Source organism: Scyliorhinus torazame, chromosome 16, assembly GCF_047496885.1.
Source record: "Scyliorhinus torazame isolate Kashiwa2021f chromosome 16, sScyTor2.1, whole genome shotgun sequence".
Taxonomy (NCBI): Eukaryota; Metazoa; Chordata; class Chondrichthyes; order Carcharhiniformes; family Scyliorhinidae; genus Scyliorhinus; species Scyliorhinus torazame.
This window is the reverse complement of record NC_092722.1, coordinates 167,981,506-167,995,351: the sequence shown is the minus strand read 5'-3', so window position 1 is coordinate 167,995,351 and position 13,846 is coordinate 167,981,506. Positions and strand designations below refer to the sequence as shown.

Sequence of the window (13,846 nt, the reverse complement as noted above, 5' to 3'; positions counted from 1 at the left end):
ACTGCAATGCAGATAAATAAATGCAGGATTCTTTCCACTGGAAAATGTTGTACCAACTGTGCTTTTATGAGCAGGTTCCGGATATCCCGTTCAAAGAACTGGTTTGACTGATTTATACTTCGAGCCAGAAGGTGGACCTTGCTACCTACGTCCGGGACCTGCTTTTCATTCATAGAATCATAGAATCCCTACAGTACAGAAAGAGGTCATTCGGCCCATTGAATCTGCACCAACACTTCGAATCACCACCCTGCCTAGGCCCAATCCCCTGCCCTGTAACCCCACCGTAAGGGGCAATTTAGCATGGGCAATCCACCTAACCTGCACATCTTTGGACTGTGGGAGGAAACCCACGCAGACACGGGGAGAAAGTGCAAACCCCACACCGACAGTCACCCGAGGTCGGAATTGAACCCGGGTCCCTGGTGCTGTGAGGTAGCAGTGCTAACCACTGTGCCATGGTGCCGCCCTTCATTGACTAGTGAAGATCCCTCCCTCTTTTAGTTTGAACATCGTATGAAGTCTTACAACACCAGGTTAAAGTCCAACAGGTATGTTTCAAACACTAGCTTTCGGAGCACTGCTCCTTCCTCAGGTGAACATAGGCCACACGTTTCAAATCTAATTTAATTGTTTTTACTTTTTAATAATCTTTCACGGAGTGTGAGGATCACTGGCTGGGCCAGCATTTATTCCCCATCCTTATTTGCCCTTGGGAGTTGGTGAGCCTCTTTCTTGAACTACTGCAGGTCATGGGGTGTAGGTCCACCCACGGTGTTATTGGGAAGGAGTTGCATGGATTTGACCCACTGATAGTGAAGGGACAGTGATATAGTTCCAAGACAGCAATCTGCGTGACTTGGAGGGCAATTCCCAGGTGGTCGTGTTCCTATGCATCTACTGCCATTGTCCTTCAAGGTGGTACAGGTTGTGGATTTGGAAGCTGCTGTCTAAGGAGCCATGGTGAGCTGCTGTAGCGCTTGGAATCATAGAGTTCCTACAGTGCAGAAGGAGGCCATTCAGCTCATTGAGTCTGCACCAACCCTTCGAATGAGCACTCTACCCATGGAGGGGCAATTTATCATGTCCAATTCACTTAACCCGCACATCTTTGGACTGTGGGTGGAAACCGGAGCACCCGGAGGAAACCCACCCAGACACGGGGAGAACGTACAAACTCCACACAGTGACCCGTGGTCGGAATTGAACCCTGGTCCCTGCCGCTGTTAAGTGGCAGTGCTAACCATTGCCCCACCATGCCTTCCGGGCCACCTTACCTTCTTGTAGATGGTACAACTGCTGCCACTGTGTGTTGGTGGTGGAGGGAGTGAATGTTTAAGATGATGGATGGAGTGTCAATCAATCGGGCTGCTTTTTCCTGGATGGCGTCGTGCCTCTTGAGCAGTGGTGGGCAACCCGCAGCCCCGGGGCCACGTGCCGCTCATCGGGGTTCTGAGTGCGGCCCACAAGTCATTTTGCTGACCGTTGCCCAAGCACAGTTGCCGCACTCCACTGGTTTCCATCCACGTAGCTTTTTTCCTCCAGCATGACTTAAGTGATACACACATAAAGCAAGGGCCTGTGAAGTGAAGTGCATGCACAAATATTGACTGTGTGTCCAATCAAATGAAAATATTTATTTTGTTTATACCACTTGAAATTGATGAGTTCTATCAATATATGAATAATTAAGCATTTTATATAACTTATAATGAAATATTTAAGGGGAGGGGGTGGCACAGTGGTATTGTCGCTTGGCAGCATTCCAGAGACCCAGGGAAATGCTCTGGGGACCCAATTTCAAATCCCGCCACTGCAGATGGTGAAATTCAATTAAAATCTGGAATTAAAAAGTCTAATGATGACCAGGAAACCATTGTCGATTGTCATAAAATCCCATCTGGTTTGCTAATGTCCTTTAAGGAAGGAAATCTGCCATCCTTACCTGGTCTGGCCTATTTGTGACTCCAGACCCACAGCAATGTGATTGACTCTTACCTGCCCCCTCAAAGGCAATTAGGGATGGGCAATAAATGCTGGCACAGCCTGCCACATCCACGTCCCATGAACAATTTTTAAAATATTTGGTGTGTATTAAATGTATTCAACCTTATTCAAGGGTCATAGTTCGTAGACGTCATGATTTCAAACATGCGGCCCACTGGTATGAAGGATGATGATTCAGGCGGCCCTCTAGCCTAGGTTGCCCGTCACTGTTCTTGTGTTGTTGGAGCTGCACCCATTCAGGCAAATGGAGACTATTCTGCCGCATCCTGACTTGAGCCATGTAAATGGTGGGAGGCTATGGGGAGTCAGGAGATGAGTAACTTGCCTCAGAAATCCCAACTTCTGACTTCTTGTAGCCACAGTATTTACGTGATTTGTCCATTTAATAATAATAATCTTGATTGTCACATGTAGGCATACATTAACTCTGGAATGAAGTTACTGTGAAAAGCCCCTAGTCGCCACATTCCAGCGCCTGTTTGCGTACACGGAGGGAGAATTCAGAATGTCCAAATTACCTAGTTTCTGGCAAATAGTAACACCCCAGGTTGTTAATCTTGGGGAATTCAGCTATGGTAGCAATGAATGTCAAGGGAAGGTGGTTAGATTCTCTTGTGTTGGAGATAGTTATTGCCTAGCACTTGTGTGGTGTGAACATCATTTGCCACTTATCAGCCCAAGCTTGAATGCTGCGCAGGTCTTGCTGCATATGGACATGGACTGCTTTAGTGTCTGAGGAGTCACAAATTGTGTTGAACATTGTGCAATCATCAGCGGACATCCTCACTACTGACTTCATGATGGAAGAACCCATGCAGCGATGTCCCAAGACTAAGATAATTGACCTTCGACAACCTTACTACTGACCTTATGATGAATCACCTTCCTTTGTTCTAGATATGAATCCAACCAGTAAAAATTCCCCCCCTTGATTCCCCATGACTCCACTTTGCTAGGACTCCTTGATGCTACCCTCGGTCAAATGACACCTTGATGTCAAGGGAAGTCACCCTTACCTCACCTCTTGAATTCAGCTCTTTTGTCCATATTTGGACCAAGGATGTAATGAGGTCAGAAACTGACTTTCCCTGGCCAAACTCAAACTGAGTGTCAGTTTGATATTGCTGAGTAAATGCCACTTGATAACACTATTGACAACCCCTTCCGTCACTTTGCTGATGATCGAGAGTGGACTAGGGCAGTAATTGACCAGGTTGGCTATGTCCTGCTTCTTGTGGTTAGTACAAATCTAGGCAATTTTTCATTTTTCTGGGTTGGTGCCAGTGTTGTAGCTGTACCGAAGCAGCTTGGCTAGGGCCATATCTGGAGCACAAGTCCTCGGTACTATTGCTGGTTGGCTTGTTGTGGGAAGATGGTGAGAATTAGGAATTGAGTTTCGCTGCCTCTCCATTTCAAGCGGGAAACAGGACCAAGGAGAGTACAAAACCTTCCCCAAAATATCAGTGTGTAGTTCTTAAAAAAGCATTTTGTTATGACATTAAGGGCTCAGATGTCACATTTATTTAAGTTTTTACATAATTATGTGGCCCTGTACACATGACATAAAGATCCTCAAGGTCATCCAACCGAATTATCTGTAGAAATCATGAATGGGAGAAATGTAAATTTGAATGAAGCTTTTTCATCTCTTTTGTTTCTCGAGAGTAAGCTGAATTGTCCTGCATGTCATCATTTCCCAGGCGAACATGCAGGGCTGATTAGTGTTGGATGGAAGATGAGACAAGGAGAGCATCGTCACTAATCATTGCAGTTCTCTTCACAATGTCTGTCATTGGATATTGGATCAATGGTTTTCCCAGTGAAGGCCCCCAGTATCTCAGCTGGTGGAGAGTTTTTCAGTGACAAATCTTCAACAGCATTGTGCTGTGTGGGATGGACTTGACTGTGCCCAGCAAATTCAGATCGATTTCATTTTGGTTAGACTCGGCTGAACAGAGAGGAAACTATCTACCTTGGTCAGATATGATCATGTCTTCTTCCTCGTCACATTTTCCGTAAATATTCTGCAGGAATGTGAAAGACATCAGCTGCCGGTTTTATTTGTGGGCCGTTAAAACATTAAATTGGAGAGTCAGCTTGAGAATTTCATCTTCCCTGGAGACTGACGGTGACGGCTTTTAGAAGGTGCCTGGTTCTACATAGAAATGTGTCAAAGAATCTGGGTGTTCATATTGGCTCTGATTGTTCAGCGCCTTGTACTAAAAGGGAAAAAATGCAAATGCTGAAAATTTGACATCGAACCAGAAAATCCTGGAAAGGCGCAGCAGATTTTTCAACAACTGGAAAGTGGAAAATCCCACTTCACTTTCCGCTTGTCAATGATTTTTTTCCCTCCAGATCCGAAACTGAAATATCAGCAAGCTGCTGGTTAGAGTGAAGAGACAGAGGAGGCAGGAAATGATATTCCAATTGCTGAGAGGCAAGTAACAAGGTGGAAGAGCTGAAAACCGCCAAATGGGGAAGTAGGAACCGGTTAAGCGATACTGAAGATCCTCACAGAGAGCCTTACTCTCTGGGATTAGGGCGGCAGAGAAGATGCCGGAATGTTGTTTCTGTGTGGCACTTCACCAAATTCTAGCACAACACCGGAGGGATTTTACCATTAACCTGGCGCTGCCAACATGCTGCCAACCTTGGCATCTCTCATGACAGAAGGAGAATGCCCCTCTGGTGGAGCAGCCGTCTCCTCTGGTGGACATTGCACTGCAGGAAGATTGACCATGTGAGGAAGTGTGTGTACCAATCAAAGGAAATTATCTGGCGGGGGGGGGTACCAGCCTAGTAAGTGAAGAAGTGGTTTTAGAGTTGTATAATAAAGTAGTTAGAGTTGCTGTTAGAGTAGCTGTCTGCTTCTTTGAGCGGGTAGAAGATGCGTGCGAACGTTGCGGGGGGAGCCCCGCAAATCACGTTCATATGTTTTGGTCCTGTCCAAAGCTGGAGGATTACTGGAAAGAGGTATTTAGGGTAATCTCTAAAGTGGTGCACGTGAAACTGGAGCCGGGCCCTCAGGAGGCCATATTCGGGGTGTCAGACCGGCCGGGGTTGGAAACCGGTGCAGAGACAGATGATCGCCTTGTTGATCGCCCGAAGGCGGATCCTGTTGGTATGGAGAGCAACCTCTCCACCCTGTGCCCTGGCATGGCGGGGGACCTGTTGGAAGTGTTGACTCTTGAAAAGGTGAAGTTTGAACTGAGGGAAAGGATGGAGGGGTTATTGGGCATTATTCATTATGTACTTTCAAGAATTGGATAACATCGAACATTAGTTGGGGGGGTTATTGGGAGGGTTGGGGGGGGGGGGCTGTGTGTGTTGATGGTGACTATGGGTGATTCCTGATTCCCTTTTGTTATTTGTTTATGTTAACATGCGGACAGTTGTTTGGGGGTTGGTGGGAGGATGGGATCGTTGTTGTTGATATGGGGATTGACATATTTGTTACCGCTTTTTGTTTATTGTTGTTGGGTGCAAATTTGGGAGAAAATGTGGAAACGAGTTGCTGTCTGCTGGAACTCTGCTGTCAGTGCCGTGCAACTCTGCAGTCTATGCTGTGTGAGTATGCAGTCTGTGGCATGGGAGTCTGGGATGGGTTGTCTAACGCCGGGCTGGGTGTGGGTGACATGTGGTGGGGGTGGGTGTGATGGGAGCAGCCTTTATGATGGGAGCCATAGAGTGGGGCCAAATCAGCTGGGCGGATGAGACCTCGAACGAGGACACATCTCGGTGGATACCCGGCGGTGGGGGGAGGGGAAGTGGTCAACCTATGGATTAGCTGTCCAAGCGATTTAAGTAAAGAAGGATGACAGCAACGAGCTCTCTGAATTATCCAGCCTGACTAACTATTTACTCTGCCTCTCACTGAAGGGGAAAACAATTGTGCCGTCAAACTCCTAAGACTCATGCCTATGGCACTCATTGGTCACCAAGTCTTAACCCTGAGCTACATCAGCTCGCCACGGCCTCAAAGTCAAGCAGTACCAAGATAGTTCAAAGTCAAGCAGTGGGATGAGCCTCAGGTGTCAGGCTTCTAAGCTTGGTGGCACGGAATCAAGAGGAAGGGGGGTCACTTCTCTCAAATTTTGGTACCATTGACAAGGTCAGCATTTATTGCCTGTCCCTAATTGCCCTCGAAAAGGTTGTGATGAGCCATCTTCTTGAACTGAGGCAATGTTGAAGGTACCACCACAGCGCTGTGAGAGAGAGAGTTTCAGGATTTCGACCAAGGCCAGAATCTGTATCTTGAAAATAAAAAGTACCTGATGTAATTTTCCCAGCTGACCTTCAGTAAACAAAAGGGTAGGTCAGGTGAGCTAGAAATGCGAAGTATCTGAGTTCAAGGCAACTAGTTGATTTATGCACAAACAGGTATTCATGGTTAGCCTTTAAAATCTTCACTGTAACCATGGAGACAGTTTAATTAAAGTCCTGCATAAAGGCTGCTTCAAACTGGAGTTTGTGAAGCCAAAATCTGAGAGTTAGTTTGGAACGAAAATAATAAATGGGCATAATATCCATATTCATAATTTGTTTAAGCTAATGCTTGCCAGACTGTCTAATCACTGGTAAAAAGAGGATATCAGGGCCATTACTTTTGATGACTGAAACAGCAGATGGCCAAGGGCAGTGGAACTATCATTAATGAAAATCAGGATGAGGTTACCCACAACATCCAATGTTGGGGTTGTCACATCAACAACACACTGAATCTCTGTGTGTCACCAGAAATGGAGAATGCTGAAAACATACAGCAAGTCTGCCAGCTTCTCAAAAAGAAAAGGTTAATGATTGCCTTAGGCAGCCGGGAACAGAACTTATTAAACTTTTCTCTTTCAAATTAAACTTTTCTCTTTCAAATATTGACTAATCTGTTATAGATTTCCAGGATTTGCACTTTTTTCATTCTTTATTGGTTGCAAAGAGCTTTGGGGCACCCTGAGGTCATGAAAGGTGCTATATAAATGCAAGTTCTTCCTTTCATATTTTCAGTTTTACGTCGATTTCCTCAAGTATGAATGTTGGTTATTTGTACCCAGCGACATAGTCACATTGATAACATTTTGGAGGCAAGAACAAGCCAATTATTTTTTTTTGTGTGGAAGATTCAGCCAAAACTTCAACACAAATGTCAAGCCCCTTTAGATTGTCTGCTCAAGAATTCACAGCTGACTCCATTTTGGTAGCAGTTATTTTATTTAGGCGTAAGTGAGAATTTATACATTACAGTATCTACAGCTATATTACTTTCTTGTATATGTTTGTACACATGTCTGACTTCCTCCTTGGCCTTCTACGCTGAGAATGGCCTGATCCGCTCTACTCGAGCTTGTGCCCCCAAAAGAAAGAGCTGTGGAAAAATCCACCCAATCTTAGGTACAGCAAGTTCTGGGTCCAGGCACAGACTTTGTCTCCATTCTCTTTCATTCTTAGCACAAGCTTATTCTGTTTTCACAGCTGATGACACAATCTTGAAGACAAGAGTTCGAACTGTAAAGCTATCCCAAATTAAACATCACTCCTTCTAAGGAAAGGGAGCTAAGAAAGAGAAAACTCCAAACAAGCAAACTTAATATTGAACTAGAATTGAGCAAAGTATAATTCTGGACAATGGTAAAATGAGATTATATTTCAACAAATTACAAAACATGACACATTTGTACAGACAGGAGAGATAAGAGACATAGCTGTAGACACAGTTCTTATTCTTCCCATAGCAATAATTAATTTTTTGCAAGGACATTCATGATCATATGTCACCCTGAGTTTGAAAGCTGTGGATTTTGCATATCAGCAGTTTGAACAAAACGTTGAGTGATTTAACCCGAATATCTCTAAATTCTGGACCAGGGACATGCACAACCATACCTGGGGGGGCGGGGGGGGGGGGGGGGGGGGGGGGGGGGGGAGGAGAGAGAAGTAATCTTAAAAACAATCTTCAATGGGGATTCCACATTCAGCACATAACTCCAAAGTGAAACATAGAATACCGACAGTGCAGGAGGCTATTCGGCCGACCTTCTGAAAGAGCACCCTACCTAAGCACACACCCTCACAACCAGCCCTATCCCCGTAACCCCATAAACTAACCTGCACATCATTGGACACTAAGGGGCAATTTTACACAGCCAACCCAGCTAACATGCACATCTTTGGACTGTGAGACAGCCAGAGCAGTGGGAGGAAACCACACAGACACGGGGAGAAAATTCAAACTCCACGCAGTGTTTGGCAACTTCTGGCAGCCGGCCAATGGGATTTCCCATTGTGGCCACCCGACACTGTCGGGAAACCCGCAGATTTGGGTGCACTGTCAGCGGAGCAGAGGATCCCGCCAATGGAGAATTCCGTCTCATTTGTTTCCAAGATAGTGTATCATCAGTCTTTCTTCCCAAATCAGTCCCACATTGCAACAAGCTGACAAAGGAAGTCGGCACAGCCCTATCATTTGAAATCTTTCGACTATTTCCATTTAAAAGTTTTGATTGCCAGGTCTACCACCCAGCAGGCCATATCTGGTTTAGCTAGTACTACCCATGTAAATGTTGGCGGCTCAGAAGCAGAAATATCCTCAGAAGCCCACATTATACTAATATACCAAGGGTTAGGCTGCATTTCCATTAACATTGCCTGTGCAGGTCCATTGAACAGGTTCTCTCAATGGCATTATCTGAGGAAGAAGGCATTACTTTAAATTTACAACAGCATGGTACAGGCAGATTTAAAATGTACAACTAATGAAAATAAGTGTCAAAACGTAGTAAAATTGTCATTTAATACATTTAAATAAATGCAGTATTGAGGCCAGCGGACTGACAAAGAAAATGCTTGACATTGTTTGCTTAACCTTATAGAGTCATGATTGTCTCCTGCCTGTAGCCAACTGATTGATTATTATTCATAGTGTCACTGGGTAGACTGTTACCATTTAAAGTACCTTTGCATTGATGTGACATCAGAAAAGACTGCTGGAGAAAGTACTGTGGAATAAAACCAATTTTAAACATTTACAACAAAACTAATGTTGTAACTGATTAAAAAAAATAAACCATTGTAGCATCTCTGATGAATATTGAATTTTGTATGGTGCTTTTATACGACAAATTAATCATTGTTAATAGAATCCTCAGCTTTCCCGTTGAGTTTATTTAATAGTCTTTAAACATGGGGGTTTATTTTCATAACCCACCAAATTAGTTTAAAATAAAACAGACCATCACTTGTACGTCATTTGAGATTCAGTCTGTTCAGCCCTCTGAATCTGTATATGTTGGAAATATACAACAAACGGGTCAGCCAGCATTTGTCAAGATAAAAGACAGTCCAACATATGCAGCCAATGGTGTTTCTGCCAGAATTCCGTAAGTAGTTTCTTAATCGAAAGATATACTCCGTGTTACAATGGCATTGCAGCAAAACAGCTCAATATTTAATGTGTAATCGTTGCTGAATAAAGCTTCTCCTGTTCATCATCGATCACTAATGTAATGAACAATTCAGAAACCTAAAGTGAAGCAAAATCCGGAGACCCAGGAACTGGGTTCAAATCCCGCTTTGGCAGGGGGTGAAATTCGAATTTAATTTTAAAAATCTGAAATTAAGAAGTTTAATGTATGACCATGAAAACATTGTCAATTGTCATAAAAACCCACCCGGTTCACTAATGTCCTTTAGGGAAGGAAATCTGTCACCCTTACCTGGTCTGGCCTACATGTGACTCCAGAACCACAGCAAGGTGGTTGACTCTTAAATGCCCTCAGGGACGGGCAATAAATGCAGGCCCAGCCAGCAACACTCACATCCCATGAACAATTTTTTTTTTTAATTGGCAGTTTTTTAATTGGCAGTGGAACTTGCTGACTTTGCAGTAAAACCTGTCTTATCTAACTGCTAATCAGTAAGGTATTGGTAAAGTATGTGAAATTGTGTTGCAATGGCTATGTAAGGAACTTCAGATCGGGAAAAGCAATGCTTGATATCTCTATAACTGTGGATTCCCCTTTCTCAACAGACATCATTCAAGCGCCCTTATAAATAAGTCAATTAAGCCCAAAATCATTCAGGGCGGCAGGTTATTTTGTAATCTTGAGAATCTCAGAAACGGGAATAACTAAACATTGACTGAACTTTAGATTGTAGCATGGTGCACAGCTGTCTCCCAGCTATCAGTGAGAGAAGCTTTCATGAATTTGGGCTGGAGCTAAACTCAGAAGCAGGACTACAACTGGCATATTACCTACTGGAGCCCCATATGCGGGTTTGTTTGTTTTGAAGTTGCTGATTTATAATAATTATTATAATAATAATTTAAAGACCTCACGTCCATTTTATTTGTGTTTGCTTCACAGTTTGTGGCTGCGACTTGGCCAAAGGTGGATTTTTCATGAAGAACAGTGATTACCTTTGTACGCTGGACTACCAGCGGCTGTACGGAACCCAGTGCCAGGGCTGTGGAGAGTTTGTGGAGGGGGAGGTCGTCACGGCGCTGGGGAAGACCTACCACCCCAAATGCTTTGTTTGCTCCATATGCAAGTAAGTACGACACCTGAAAAAGATATGATTGAAAGAAACTGAAAACCTCATAAGAGCTATTCATTCAGAAATGTTCTTGTCACTTAGAACCATGCTCTATATTCCTGGAGTAATCAGAAACTGATTTCACTGGCCCGTTGTCTTCCCTTTGCCCTGTTTCGATTTGATTCAAATAAATATCTAGATTTTCCTTTTATCTCCACTGTTCCCAGTGGCACGGCATTCCATGCTTCAACAAAGCCCTGCATGAGAACATTTCTCCCACCTTCTCTCCTCACTCCTGACAATAATGTTAAATTGATGGTCTTCAGTTACTGACTGCCCAAAGAGAAGGGATATCCCCATTCATTCGACCAACAGTTCAAAGGATCATAGGAAATAGGAGCAAGAGTCAGCCATTCAGTCTATTCAGTCTGCTCCTTCATTCAATAAGATCTCAACTTATCTGATGGTAGTCTCCACTCTGCCTTCCTACCTGTCTCCATAACCCTTGATTCCTTTGTAGATGAAGGGCTAGATTCTTCCAAAATAGGGCTATGTCCCCACACTGGTGTAAAAACGCAGGCGTTGCACACCCGAGTTTCCTAGACAAAAACAACCCGATTCACTTACCTTCAAGGGTCCAGCAGGGGCCTTCACAGAGCTTTGGCTGCTAATATGGGCCCCTGCACTTCCGGTTCCGAGTCCGTGCATGCGCACAGTGGTGATCTCCAGTGGCCGCGCCGAGCGCCATGGCAGATTCGGACCGCAGACCAACAAACTAGGCCTCCCCGATCGGCTGCGTGCCCGAGGATCCTTCCAGCCCGATTGCTGCCCCGGCCGCCCATAAGGCCCCTCCCTGGTGCTCGATCCACCTGCCTCCCACCAGGGCGGCCGCGGACTGAGTAAGTAGCCGCCACGCGAGGTTCCCAACTGGCCATACGTGGTTAGAACCTCGCCGTCGGCAACTCAGCCTGCTGGGAGCGGAGTATCGCAGGGCGAGCCTTTGGCAATGGCCCCCCCAGCCGCGCGGCGTAATTCGCGGACGTACGGATATTCGGGGCCCGGAGAATCGCCGGAACGGCATCGGGCCCGATTCCATCGTAAACTCTGATTCTCCACCCTCGCACCAAATGCGATTTTGGCACGAGGCTGCAGAGAATCCAGCCGGAAAAATCTGTGTCTCAGCTTTGAATACATTCAGTGATATGGCCTCTGCTGCTGTTTCGCACACTGGGCTAAATCGCTGGCTTTGAAAGCAGACCACGGCAGGCCAGCAGCACGGTTCAATTCCCGTACCAACCTCCCCGAACAGGCGCCGGAATGTGGCGACTAGGGGCTTTTCACAGTAACTTAATTTGAAGCCTACTTGTGACAATAAGCGATTTTCATTTTCATTTCAACTGCCCTTTCTATAATGGAATATTCAAAAATGTCAGGCAGAAACTGAGAGGATGGGCCTCAAGTTTATCTATGGGAATTACTTGCTGCCTTCCTGTGACTTTCTGATTTTAGCAGAAGCCAAACTAGTGGGAGGGGGAGCCAGGGCAGGAAATGTCCATAAAGAGAGCCCAGTTTCCCTTTTCTAATATTCTCTGTGGGCCTACGGGAAACGTAGGCCTCCTCTCCCGGGCTTTGGCTGTGAAGACCTCCTGAACCTCTTCCCATCCACTTAGCTGGGTACAGGGGACCGTTCCTGCAATCCCTGATAGTGACCATCCAGCATCCTACATCCCACTCTCCCAACTTCCCCCTCACAGGCCTTGGATGGTATATTGACAAAAGTTAAAATCAGTTGGATTTATCCGGTCAATGAAGAATATGTAACTTACTCATCAGTACATGTTGAACCAGGCTATATATAGAAGCTCTGTCACTCATCTGGCTCTGGATGTATATCATCGATAATCGCCGTACACCTGGCTCTGTACATATATCATCTATAACCGCTGTACACCTGGTATGTGAGCTGCTCGCATCTAGATCTGGGAATATGAATTATACTGATAAAACATGTTCTTTTTTTGCCTAAATTGCAATTCTGAAACTAAGGAATTGATTTATATGCAAAAACAAATTGCAAGATGTTGATTTATATACAGCTGGTATCTAGAATGCTCATTAGGATTATATTGTCAGACACCAACTATTCAGCAAGATTCACTGATTTGGTTTACTAGTCACAGTGGAATTTGCTGTAGTAAATTGCATGGGCATGATTTTCCAGGTACACGCATAGATACATGGGACGGGATTCTCCGACCCCCCGCAGGGTCGAGAATTGCCGGGGGCTGGCATGAATCCCGCCCCGCCGGTTGCCAAATTCTCTGGCACCAGATATTCGGCGGGGGCGGGAATCGCGCCGCGCCGGTCGGCGAGGACCCCCCCCGGCGATTCTCCGGTCCACGATGGGCTGAAGTCCCACTGCTGGAATGCCTGTCCCGCCGGCGAGGATCAAACCACCTCTCTTCCTGGCGGGACTAGGAGGCCCGGGCGGGCTCCGGAGTCCTGGGGTGGCGCAGGGCGATCTGGCCCCGGGGAGTGCCCCCACGGTGGCCTGGCCCGCGATCGGGGCCCACCGATCTGCGGGCGGGCCTGTGCCATGGAGGCGCTCTTTTCTCTCCGCCTCGGCCACAGTCTTCACCATGGCCGACGCGGAAGAGACAACCCCCCCCCCCCCCCACGCATGCGCGAACCTCCGCCGCCCGGCGAAGTCCTTTCGGCCCCGGCTGGCCAAAGGCCTTTCCTGCCGGCTGGCGGCGCGCCAACCACTCCGGCGCGGGGCTATCCCCTCAAGGTAAGCGCTTGGCCCCTAAAGGTGCGGATCTCCGCACATTTTGGGGCGGCCCGACGCCGGAGTGGTTCACGCCACTCAATCCCGCCGGGACCCCCCGCCCAGCCGGGTAGGGGAGAGTCCCTCCCATAGAACATACAGTGCAGAAGGAGGCCATTCGGCCCATCAAGTCTGCACCGACGCACTTAAGCCCTCACTTCCACCCTATTCCCATAACCCACTAACCCCTCCTAACCTTTTTGGACACTAAGGACAATTTAGCATGGCCAGTCCACCTAACCTTGCATATCTTTGGATTGTGGGAGGAAACCGGAGCACCCGGTGGAAACCCATGCAGACACGGGGAGAACGTGCAGACACCACACAGACAGTGACCCAGCGGGGAATCGAACCTGGGACCCTGGTGCTGTGAAGCCACAGTGCTATCCACGTGTGCTATCGTGCTGCCCATAGATGCTAAGTTTGCTCTGGCTCGCCACTCAGAAAGCCAAGAGAGAACCTATCCCCACTGATGTCAGCAGC

At 46.4% G+C, this 13,846-nt stretch overlaps 1 protein-coding gene across 3 annotated transcripts in view; it reads left to right on the top strand.

The window, feature by feature from the left end:
* Positions 1 to 13,846, top strand: part of ablim1b (actin binding LIM protein 1b) — a 521,461-nt gene that overhangs the window by 303,092 nt on the left and 204,523 nt on the right. For all 3 annotated transcript variants that reach the window (XM_072479453.1, XM_072479452.1, XM_072479451.1), the window contains one exon: positions 10,368 to 10,551. In XM_072479453.1, coding sequence (XP_072335554.1) covers positions 10,368 to 10,551 — 184 coding nt within the window. The remainder of the gene's footprint in view (positions 1 to 10,367; positions 10,552 to 13,846) is intronic.